Source organism: Charadrius vociferus, unplaced genomic scaffold (genome assembly GCF_000708025.1).
Source record: "Charadrius vociferus isolate BGI_N301 unplaced genomic scaffold, ASM70802v2 scaffold21, whole genome shotgun sequence".
NCBI lineage: Eukaryota > Metazoa > Chordata > Aves > Charadriiformes > Charadriidae > Charadrius > Charadrius vociferus.
The window spans coordinates 247554-260328 of record NW_009646850.1 but is presented as its reverse complement, the minus strand read 5'-3'; the positions used below and the strand labels follow the sequence as shown (position 1 = coordinate 260328).

At 41.2% G+C, this 12775-nt stretch overlaps 1 protein-coding gene across 1 annotated transcript in view; it reads left to right on the top strand.

The window, feature by feature from the left end:
• The first annotated feature begins 6027 nt into the window (after positions 1-6027).
• Positions 6028-12775, top strand: part of MGAT4D (MGAT4 family, member D) — a 31792-nt gene continuing 25044 nt past the window's right edge. The window contains exons 1-3 of the mRNA XM_009894172.1: positions 6028-6042; positions 9755-9794; positions 10862-11023. Of these exons, the coding sequence (XP_009892474.1) occupies positions 6028-6042; positions 9755-9794; positions 10862-11023 (217 nt within the window). The remainder of the gene's footprint in view (positions 6043-9754; positions 9795-10861; positions 11024-12775) is intronic.

Genomic DNA, 12775 nt, shown 5'->3' with positions numbered 1-12775 from the left:
GACGTTAGCCCCGGTTGCCCCACAGCCAGCCCCGTTAGCCCTCGGCTCGGCGGCAGCTGGGGAAAGAGGAACCGGCCCCGTGTAGGGCTGAGAGTGCGGGTCTCGCCTGTCCTGTCCTGTCCTGTGTCGTCCCCCCCCCCGGAGTCGTGGCTTTAACGCCCGCCCAGTGGTAACTTGGCGGCCCAGTTAGTCCCTTGCCTAACAGCTGGTGGGACTGGGTCTTTGGGTCAAACCTGTCCGGTTAAAAAAGAAACAACCCCAAATTTAAGGGAAAAAAAAATTAAAAATAATAAAAGTTACAACCAACCAATCCTGCATTAGGATGGAAAGAGTAAGTCTAAAGGTGATTGCCGTGGCTGTCACTTCGTAAGTGTTCTTGTTCTCAATATTACTCGGGGAGGACCATCATCCATTCTGCAGTTGTATTCATGCCTCACGTACAGTTTCTTTTCCACCTGTATGTTTCCAGCACCAGAACACAATGTTCAATCCAGAGGAAGAAAAAAAAAATCTGAATTTTTATATTTTTACTTATAAACTTTAAAATGACATAATATCTTTTTAAAAGGTGACGTAGGTGGCACATGTTGGATAGATCTAGAGAAAGCCATGTCTAAGATTCTCTGAACATACACAGGAAAGATAAAACTGATTTTCTGAAAAGAAGTTAGGCAATCTCTCCAAATAGTAGGTGTGAGGCCGGCAGACATGGCTTGTTGTGGGGCAGTTTGATTGGGGTGACAGTGAGAGAGTGGATCTTGAAGCGCTTCCTACATACACCTTTATGAAAGCTCTGCTTTTATAGGTGCAGAAGAATTAGAATAAGCCAATCTGGAATTTCTGGGCTGAACACAAAACTCTGGCTAGCTGTTAATATACTTATCTTAATTGTTTCTGTGACAAATAGAAGGGCAGCAGAAATCGTGGCCCCACAAGGGAATATGGAATGGAGTGGAGGCAGTGCCGATCCTCCTGCCTTTATCATTTCTTGTCAGCTACGTGGTTGTTTATCTTATAGCGCTTGACACGTTTCTCAGTGGCAATCCTACTAGCAACGGGGAAGGAGGAGCAGAAGTAAAAGCAGGGTGTGTCTTAAGAAACTAAGATCCAAGAGATGATAGAATGAAAGCGTTTTTCCCATCCGCAGTTACCGCCCCTATCACCATGTTATCTTGTGACTCCTATTTTGTGACTCCTCGTTGCTGAAATTCCATTTTCATCTTGCTTTCTTTTTGGCCTTTCTCTGCTGGCATTCTGTGCTGGGGTGTTTTGCTTTGAGGGGTTTTTTTTTGTTGGTTGTTTTTTTTGGGGGGAGCGTAACATGTGTTGTGACATATACACGTATGTGTGGTTTTAACTTTTCTCTTTCCACGGTTGTCTCCTCCTCCACAGTAAGCAGAGGAACTAATTCCTCTCAGATGGCATCATTTTCCTAATTATTATTATTATTAGCACCTGTTTTCTTATCAAGCTCTTAACCATTACAAAGGTAAATATGAAGTGTTCAAGGATACATTCTCTTGTAAGCTTGGTAAATATCACAGGTGTGTATACAAAAGAGTTGATGCTAGTAACTAAAGGAGGAGGTAACAGCATGTGATGAATGACTTCAAGTTTATTTCGCTGGAAAGATAGTCTTTGTTCCTGAGCAGCGTTAAAAGGCAGATGGGCCTTCTATGCATCCAAAAATGCAGGAACAGCCAGGTGTTGTTACCTCTTTCCACCAAGAGAGAAGCATCGGGAGCAAACCAGCAACAGCTCTAGTGCTGTCATGGAGTGTCTGCTTAAGAAAGTGGTTTGAAATTAATCTTTTTCTCTGCAGACAGATACCTCTGCTTAGATATTGTTAAACCTCTCTTCTTCCCTTCTGTGCCGCTGAACTTGCTTTTCCACTGACATGCCTAGAGCACTACAGGAGGTCCCACTTTTCTCGCATCTCAAACTGCGATGTTCATTTTCTTTTCTAATGCCCTTTTCACTTACCCAACCTGTTACTGAGAGGTCAAGTACTGTCTCAGCTTGTCAGCTCCCACCTCATTCAAATGTCAAATGGTCATCTCTGGCTCATTTTCTTCCACACATTTGTTAAATCTCCTCTTACTTCAGTTTCCTTGTCTGCTTTGCCTGTTAAAATGTTTAGGCTGCTCTTGATCTTTGACTGTGGCATACCTCACCAAGTAGCAGTAGTCTGCAGTATTCCCTCCAGTTTCTATCCATTTCTTGTTTCTTGGATTGTAGTGAGGTTGGGATGACAAATAATCTCTTTTGTTCATTGTACAACTAGGACAGGGCATCGTAGCTCAGGACTCAGGTCTTAAGTACTTCCATAATACGGAAAGTATCTGATAGCCCTGGAAAATCGTGTTCAGTCTGTCTGCAGCCTTTCAGCCCTTGGAGTGTAAATCAGGTATTGGCTCTGTCCCGATTTCTGTGCAAATAAATATCAATAGCTTAAGCCAGAGACCTTTAAATGCCTTATATGAAGGCGCTAAGGTAGCTTGAGAGATTTGAGTTGAGATGTGTGTGCTGTCAATGACAGCTGTAAATAACTGGCTGTTTGGTACTCCTCCTAACTTCTCTGTGCAGTCTGAGTGTTGACTTGCAGTTGTGAGACTTAACTGGAGTACGAGGAACTTGAACTGGCATGGCGGGGAAGATGGTCCTGCATCACTCACGCACTTAAAAAAGAAAGTTCAGAATCTATCAAAGACACTAGATTTCAGCTATTGATCACTTTATATATATTTTAGCTATCCTTACAAAGATGTTTTCATAGTTGTGTTTTCCATTGCTTTCTAAATATAAGCAGAGGTTTCATTTTAAATAGGCTGATATTTTTGTGACAAAAAAAAATATATGTAATTACAGGGACAATTGGTAATCAGTGGATGTTCGGCAAAGCCTGATTCTGTCTAAACTTGCATGATTATTCCTCTAACATCCTCTAGAGTGCTTGCGAACACAGGCAGCTATTAGCAAGTAATGAGATGGACTGCTGTAGCAATACCTGTTCCACGTCCTGCATGGTTTTGCTGTGAGCTTTTTGGTTCCTCCCCTGACCCCGAGCAAAACCTGTCTAAAGTTTGCATCTGGGGCTAGGAAGGACTCTTGTCAGGATGATGCAGATGTTCCTGCTTTTGCGCAACTGAGTTACAACCCACTTGTTAATTCACCTGACCAAAAGTGTTTGCTCTCATATAAATACTCTTTGTATAGATTTGTAGTTATGGACAGTAGTATACAACACAATATACGTAGCGATCTTCTCACACAGTTTTAGCTACTGTTTTCCATGTAAATATTAATCAAGAGGAAATATCACAGGTATACAAAAATACGAAAGTAAACCTAAGGAGGTAGCAAATCTTGAAAGACAGTAAAAAGGAAGGCAAGAGTGCATTACAAACTCATTACGAACTTACATCAAGTTTCTTTGGAGGAAAGACTATTCCTGAATAAAAAGAAACTTTGGTGTCTTGGCTGAATAACAATGAATTTTTTAGAAGTCACAGCAATGAGGTAAATCAGATCATCTCACATGGCAGCGCGTCTTCATGTTGCTTGTAAGGGTTACAAGGTTAGATCTCTTTGAATTGATTTAAAATGTGTTGCTGCCATCTTCACTTACATTTCTGGCGTACTTTATCCAAATGAATGAAAACTAAGCTTTGTCGGGAAGTTAGGAGAAAGTAATGTTAAAATACGATGCCATGAGGACCTGAGTATGTTAATATATACATGTTGAGTCAAACATTGTGAAACCTGGGTTTCTTTAGTTATTCCTTTGAGGTAGGGTGAAGAAGAGAGAAACTGTTTGTACTTAATTGCATTAACAGAGGTATACTTAAGGTTTATCAAATTGTTTAACATATTCAATTTTTCATTATTTCACAAAAGTTTTCAGCAGGAAAAAGGGTGCAAAGGGTTAAAAAGGTATATCTGATGAAAGTAATTTTTTCACAGTTGAAATATAGTAATGTCCGTGCTAGCCCAAACAGCTGATCACACGTTTCTTTTATTTCCAACAACCTTCTGCCCACGGTGTGGTTCTTTGCTTTGGCTGGCCGACCCTTGCCCCTGCTGTGCACCCGAGCACAGGTCCCTAGGAGACTCTGTCATTCGTGATGGAGTTCTTTGCAGCTTTCCTGTCCGGAACCAACTAGCACACTCTGGCTAAAAGCGTCAATTAAATAGTGGCAAACTGACAGATTTGATAAGGAGTCTTGAATTACACCATTCTCATTTCCACCTATACAGCTCATCCAGATTTATGAACATGCAGTTGACAATTTTCCTGCCTTCTCTATGTCTGTTAGGCTGTCTTTAACCACTATTTTCCCCAGTTGTCCCAGCTGACTGGTAGGCTACATCTTCCCTCCTTGCCTCCATGCGTACGCTTCCTTCCAGTGGAACCGAGAGCATACAGAGGTTATTGCACACTCAGGTTTTGCCCCAACACGTAGTCAGGATGTGGCCAAAATGCACAGTGTGGTGAGGGAAGAGTTCCTCCTGCCCACTGATTGCTTACTCAGTTTCTTTGCATAGTTCTGCATTTAGGTGTTAAAAAAATTAAAAATACAACAGCCTCAAATGGGACTCAAGATTTAGTATTTATTGATCCCAAATTTTATATCAAAATTCACATCCAAGTCTTAGAAAAGCTGTATAGTTTTACTGGCTTCTAAATGTGTAATTTACTGAACTAAGAGTCTGCTGCTTCTCACAGTTACTTCAGGTGGAATAGTGGCTGCCTTGTCCTCAAAAGTAGAGGAACTGAGTCATAAATCCTATAAAGATTCAGGTACAAAATGAGACCAGTTACTGTTGGTTTTCGTAGAGAAAGGGATAGGGAACATTTCAGAGCTCTCTTTGTTTGCTGTGCAGTGTCTCATCACAACCTGTACTTAAAACAAGTGTAAACATATGACCTTCAAGTGTTCTGAATGTTGCACAGAGTCTTGAGGAACACGGTTTTATCCAGAAATACTTAAGTTAGTGGCTAGGCATTTAATTAAATGTGTGTATAAATGAGTGATTCTTGCTACATCAGGCAGAACAGTAAAAATATTTAAAATACTAACCAGAACGAAGCAATAACCATTGCTTGAAGTGAATGGGTACTTTTTATTTACCTGATAAAAGCCATATTCAAATCAGAATTTTCCACTGCTATTAAGAACCTTTATCGTGTTACTAGCATTACTTTGTTAAAACCAAAGTATATGAATTACAGGCAAACACCGTGCAATACCCATTCAATTTATACATTTTTCCACTTACTGTAATACTGTTGCTTTCCTATATAGCAATGTTCTGACTGGATGTTTTAAGATACCTTTTCACTATTTTCGAATGTAGGAAAAGGCTCAGATCTAAAGTGAGGACCGTTTGCCAACATTTAAGAAAATATTAGAATTTAAGTTGTATTTTAAGTTTGCTTATCTGTTCTGTTAGATACAGTATGTAAAGGGTTCCATAAAAAGTCTTCTATGCCAAAACCAGCAGCGATTCCATGTTTATTATACAGTTGAATGTGTTTTCAAAATTCAGTTAACAGCTCTGATCTGCCTTTAACTTTGTAAATGTTTGTTTGTTTCAATACCGGAAAGCGATTCTGATTCTCTCCCAAGTATATCCTCTGTATGGGCACAGAGGGACCCTAACGTCCCCCTCCCCACATTGCTGGCACGCTGCTTTTCTTTGATGCCGCTGGGTTAGCGCAGTGTCCCTCTGCTGGCCTCCACCGTCTGGGAGCTCCTGATGTGGATACTGTCAAAGAGGAGTTCTGCCCTGGCCGAATGTCCTGCTGCCGGTTCCTCCGCTTGCTTAGACGCCTACAGAGAGAGCTATAAAAACACAGCAGGAGAGAGTCCTCACTGCCTGTTAAGCCCCACACTTAGCCTCACCGAGCCTGCACGTTTGATACCGCTGTGTCACAGCCGGGCAAAGGTTTCGGGCAGCTGGCTGAGAATTGTGCCCGGCTGAAATTCATCTTTCTCCTCCTACTTGCAGCCTCCGCCATCCGCCATGGCCATAGCCCCGGTGGCCCAGTTGCCATCGGGGCCTGGACAGGACAGATGAGTGGAAATGATTAGAAGCTTCTTAACCTGCTCGCTTCCCCTTCCCTTTTCAACTGTGTAAAATAAACCAACCTCAGCGCTGACTGGCTTCAGAGGCTCCTGAATATTTAAGATATGCACTAAGACGCGCTGTGTCCTATGCTTAAAGCCCAACAGTAGAAGCCACCCCAGTTCTGACGAACATTAAACATCATGGGTGAATGTGCCCAGTGCAGGTGAAGTGGCTTCTGACTTCACAGTAGTTTTTCTTGGCTGGCTCTAACCTGTTGGGAGACACAAATAATTCTGTGCTGTAATGCTATAAACAAACTATTTAAAGATGGTGCACAAATTCAGGAAGGCGTCCTTACCTGGAAAGGTGCTTAAATACCCTTAGACTTCAGCACATTGTTGAAGTGTTTGCGTAAGAACTGGCTGTTCTGAACTGAGACGGAGCCATTGTTTGGGGGATTTTTTTCCTCCTCGCTCTGAGAGAACAAAACCCAAGCTTGCAAAGCGTGTAACGAGATTTAGAAAGGTCTCTCTATTTTAGATCAGTTACAGGAAGATAACAAACCGCCGCAGTTATTAGTGCAGCGCATGCCTCAGTGGTTTAATATGCTTCATTAACCTGAACAGCAAGCAGTGGGTCCAAGCGCGGAGTATGACACGATCTTTTGCAGTTTGTGTGCTTATATTGTTTTCTTTTAAAGGGGGCATTAACTAGAATTCAGGTTCTACAAGAAAGTGTCATTAAAGCAGTGTAGCTTGTAATCAAGAAATAGGAACAAGAGTTGCTTCTAGCCTACAGGTGTTTTCTTCCCACCTTTCTGCCACTCCCAATTTTCCTTTTCTTTTCTTTTTTTCTTTGAATGCTAGGAGGAGATAGCGACGAATTGTCCCACAGCTCTTAGAGATTGCCAGAAATCAATTGTAAATAAAACGGGAAACATTTGTGATAATAGGAACTATGTGTGTACGGAGCTAAGAGACATAATCGGTTGACTTTCAGAATGAGTATTTGCTTTAGAGATTAGTATTGTTTCTAAACAGTTTTGGTTTCCGGTGCAGAAAGTTATATATATGTATCTATTAGGAAAGAACATGAGATTGCATTTGAAACTGGTTTAAGTATTGCCATCTTAGAATTACAGTAGCCATAAGCATATATGGTAACGCGTGGTAAACAATCAGAGGAAAAGTTGTAGCAGAGCTGAAAATCCGTCGCAAAAGCTTTGAGTGCTGCTATCACTGAGTCTGGTTTGTTGTTGGTTCTTTTTTCTTTTTTTTTCCTCCCCTGGCTTGTAGCCAGTGTAACCCCATTTCCTAGTAGGGTTTCCTTAGCCCAGCAGAGTCAGCTCGCCAAGAGGGGGGGGAAAAATCCCTTTACTTTTTATAGTTTTGCCATAGGTCCTCCTCTCACTATTTTCCAGTTTTATCCTGACGCCCGCCCCGTGTTGCTGATAGAACCGCTGGTAGAGGAGGTGTTGCCCAGTCAGGCTATCGCTGGAGACAGAGAGTGTTTCACAATCCAGCCAAAGCTCCTTCCTCCGGGCTCTCCTTGCCCGATGGGAGCTGGAGTTGTGAGAGCGCCCTGTCTGCTTCCTTCCAACCGACCCAGTGCAAGCAGCTGAGTCCGTTCTGCGCGGATCCTTAAAGAGCAGCCCTTTTCCACACACACACACAAAAACCCATTTAAACTTGATGACTATTTAAATATTTCTTTAGATTCATAGTGCTTCTGATTTTTTCTTCTTAGCTTGCTACAACTATATCAGTAATAAAATTATATCACTAATAAATGCTGTTCATCACAGTACCTTTATTGCACAGCAAAATACAAAAAGTTCAGTACTGCTTTCCGAACACACGTTTTTTTGCCAAACTATTAGTTAATATTGCTCATTTACATATGGTCTAATAACACTTAGAACATTTTATGTTCTATTTTGAACTTACATACTTTTATAATAACAAACTCATTCTTCGCTCAAGGTGAGTAAATACGACGTCCCTTTTGTCAAACCCTTGTTTCCCCAGCTGTCAAAATCGCATGAGATAAGCAGTTATTGAGTCTTGTTCTACTAACCAAAGAGCAGCTTCGGCTCTAAAAGACCTAAAAATGTGGTTTCTCTCTTCTGGCCTGAAGAAATAGATAAGGCCGATTACAAATGCCGGCTTCTTTGGGTGCGCTCAGCGATAGCTGAGTGCTGACCTTTTATTTGCCAGCAGCATCTATGATATTTTGGTGGGCTCACCTGTAAGTAAGCAAATAAAACTACGATTACCCGGTGCTTGCCAAAATGTCAGCCCGGTTGTGACATCGGTAGTTTTGAGCTGTACCGACACTGAAAGAATTGGAAAGAGGGGGACTACAATGTTATTACTCATCTGCAATTTCTTTACTGATTCCCCCTATAATATAAATGTACCGAGGGAAATTTTAGTTTGGTTTAGCAAAATCTGATGCTATTACAGCACTAGAAATGTCAGCGGAACAACACTTTCCAGTGTTTAATTACAAAACACCTCTGTTACAACATGATTAATTCCCTTTTCCGAAGCAGTAAGTTGCATCCTGTGATTATGTGCGTTTATCTGGAGATTGTGGGCTCACTCTTTGTTGTTTGCATCTTCCCAGGAGCACATGGAATTTTACTGCAGGTTAAACCTCTGCTTTTTCTTGGCGCTTGGTGCTATCTAACTCCTAATAAAAGGCAATTGGAATTTAAAGAAAAATGCACATTTATTACTGTATCTTTAGTTTACACCTCTGATTTTGTCTTGGAATCGCAAGATAAATCTCCACTGTGTTTACATGTATTGAAGCTCTATTTCGAATCACATTCTTTCTCTGAAAACAGTATGATTCATGTCTGTCAGTCACCTAAATCAGCTTAAACCACCTGTTTCTATTTTATTTGTTTACCTTCTGAAGCAAAAAGCTAAAGGTTGGATTATGGCATTGGAAACACAGCTGCGAGAGAAAAGCATAAAACAAGAAAATGTATTCCTACATAGTTGTTGATCAAAGGGATCTTCCTTAGGTGCTCCAATAATTTAGCTCGTTTGGGGTTCTAGCTCTGTAGCCTGATGCCTCGTGGCAGATTTGTATTGGAAATCTATTTTAACCTTTGCCCTGCAGTTGTTAAAAGGTGGACTCTCCTTCTGTTTCTTCATTTGACCTAAGTTATTCGTTTATTTATTTATTCTCCGATTATTTTTTAGGGAAGCCTACTTTAGTAAAGTAGAACTTTCTCGTTGCACACAGCTGAAATAATGCAGTTTTCCTCTCCCTTCAACAATGCTAAATTTACACTCATAGCTGCATAGACAGAATACTCCTAGATATGGATGCCTTTCTTGCAAGTCAAAACATTTTTAAGACTGTCAGAAAATTTTAGGAAGCACTCATTTTATGGGCATTTTACTAAACATTAAATTTTTAACGAGACCAATAATAGAAATAATAATAACACAGATCGCATGTTTACTTCTTTTTTCGAACTATTTTCTTCCTAGATGTTTTAAACTTTGGGGTTTTCCAATCATACATTTATTGATTAAATTAAGTACTTGTGTTAAGTGCAAACAAAACAACCTGTTTATCCAAAATGCAAATTAATTCCAGTTTGAAATGCAAAGCCTCACAAATTTGCGTTACCTGCGCATTTTGCTCTTTGTCTTTTTTACAGGCTAGAATCCCGCAGAATTTGCCTTTGCCGAGAAACAATGGTGGGTCCTGGAAAAGGAGTCCTGCCAAGGATGGGACTCAGCACAGTCCACAAGTAGAATGAGAGAGAAGTGTTTAAATAACAGGATTTAACTAAAAAAACCCACAAAACAAACCAAAAAACCCACACAACAAAACCACAATAAAAAAGCAACATTATAAAACATTTTTTTAGATGAAGTAGAAGTCCCCTTCTGCTCTCTACTTTCTTTACTTCCTATTGCAAAGTGAGTGATGTTATTTAAGCGTTGCTTCATATTAATTTTAATAAGTCTGACAGTCTTTATTCACGTGGCAATGAGGCAGTGACAGGAATGAGTTTTGTATATCATCTGTGATAACTGAGAAGTTCAGACAGTATTGTTTCTTAGGAAAGTGGATGTTCTGTAAATATAACATCAACATTATCTGAGAATACTATGCAGAACAGCCGAGGTGTCTGATAACCGTGACTGAGAGTACAGTGTTCCTGATGTGGATATGATTGTAGAGTATTTCATCAAAGGTGGGCTATATATTGAGAACATATCCTTCCATCCAGAGCATGGTTTCAGTTGTTATCTAATTAAATATATCCAGGAGTTCAAATAACCATCTTTACTTAATAGTTCTTAATATACTCCAGGCACTTTTTAACTCATAGATGAAGACTGAATACCTTAATAGCTGTATTTTAATCTTAATAGTGTTTTATACAAAAGACAAGCCATTACATAATCACTTCTTCAGTGTGACAGGTGTCATCGAGATTTATCACTTTGTGAAAAATATTATTGGCTTCACTGGATAGCACCTTCCACTGCAGCTCATAGTCTTTCACTGACTTTTTTCCTTACTGTGGATGTCAGATTCTTGTTCTTGTCTTCAGTTGCAAGCCTTTACCCCCAAAACTCTGCTCAATGCTCCTCCAGACTTCGTCATTCCATGAATAAACTTTGAGCGGCCTCTTTTCTTATTGTTTATATGCTTCTGGTTGTGTGGCCTTCTGGACCATCTCCTATTCTTAAACTTTCTCTTTATTGCATGATATAATTCACCTCTTTGAAAAGACATTATGTTCTTATTGCAGGAAATGACTTTGACGTGTACCAAAGCCAGTTTCTGGAACTTCGGCAAAGACTACTGTATGCTGAAAAGGAAAATAAAAAAAGAGCACATGAACTGAACAGTGCCCTCGATGAAATTAAACGTGTATTCGCAAAAAGAAGGAACCTGACAACAAATCATACAGGTTCGTATGTATAAAAATGTACTGTGTTAATGCTTCCTAGTTTGTGTGCTGGTGTTTCTTTATCAAAGGTGGGGGGAGAAAAATCATTGTATTAGCATTATGTAGGAGCTTCTACTTTAAAAAAAAGGGTGGGGAAGTAATCTGTAGCTGCCCTTTGAATAGGATCGGTTAATAACTAAACAAATAAGGAGAGAAATAAAAAAAGGGGACACAATACGCTGTAGTGGTGTCATAGTGGCAAAGCTGTACATATTGCTAATCGAGTTTCTTACAGACCTTATCCCTCTCTTGCTGCCAACTACAGGGCACTGGATAAGCTAATTTTATGAGCTTTCATTCTGCCACTACACCCTAATAAATACCAGGGCTGTGCCTAACCTGGAAGTTAGGCACCTAACACCTCCTCAGATCTTCCATTGCCCTGGTCCCCCTCCTGTCCAGGTGGAGTGACTTTCTGGGGACACTGTTAGCCATGTGGGCTCTGCCATCCTCCCTGCGGACCCTGGGCACTGGGATGCATGTGGTGGGTGTGCAACCTTGTCTCAGCAGGCAGACAGGCACAGCTGGGTGCTTGCCTGAATCCAGGAGCTGAGAAGCCCTATGAGGTCTTGCTGACTAGATACAGCCTAAGAATGTCCCCTCTGAAATTTGTTTTTATCTTGCAAGTGGTTTGTTAATGATCTGAAGGAAATGTGAATGCTTGTAAGTGATGCCTGTTAAAGGAGACCCCACCTTGCATCCAGCTCTGGGGTCCCCAACATAAGAAGGACATGGACCTTGTTGAGCAGGTCCAGAGGAGGGCCACAAGGATGATCTGAGGGCTGGAGCCCCTCTCCTATACGGAGAGGCTGAGAGAGTTGGGGTGTTCAGCCTGGAGAAGAGAAGGCTTTGGGGAGATCTTACTACAGCCTTCTAGTATCTAAAGGGGGCCTACAGGAGAGCTGGGGAAGGACTTTTTACTAGGCCATGTAGTGATAGGACGAGGGGGAATGGGGCTATAAACTGGAAGAGGGCAGGTTTAGATTAAACATTAGGAAGAATTTTTTCGCTCTGAGGGTGGTGAGGCACTGGAACAGGTTGCCCAGAGAAGCTGGGGCTGCCCCATCCCTGGAGGTGTTCAAGCCCAGGCTGGACGTGGCCTTGGGCACCCTGGTCTAGTGGGAGGTGCCCCTGCCTATGGCAAGGAGGGTGGAACTCAATGATCTTCAAGGTGCCTTCCAACCTAAACCATTCTATGATTCTATGAAAAGAAAAGCTTTGAGAGGGATTTCTCTGCTGGTTTGGTTTTTTGTTGTTTTTTTTTCAGAAGGACACCAACACGCAATTAAATTCACTAGTGGTCTGGCTTCTTCCCATTGTTTAATGTCCTGGTTTGAGAACACAACACTTAATTAAACTTCTTATTTATTGAAAAATATATTAGATCATTGCTTTACAGACTGTCATACATCCCCATCTATCTGCACACTGGAGTTGCATCCAATAGATTAGACAGTTTGATTCTGTCCCCTGAAAGAAATGATGTAGTAGTGCAGGATCTGCCTTCCTCCCTCTTCAGATTGGAAGAGCTGCTTCCCCGGGGAGAGAAGGAAAACTGGAAGGGGCATCTCTGTGCTGGAGGCATTCCACAACACACCCCACCTTCAAAACGAGCCTGGAAAAAACAGTGAAAACTGCTTTTTTAAAAATCCTTATTTGCATTCAGTACAGCGGGCTGGTATCAGATTAAAATAGGGAATTAACCGGGACTGC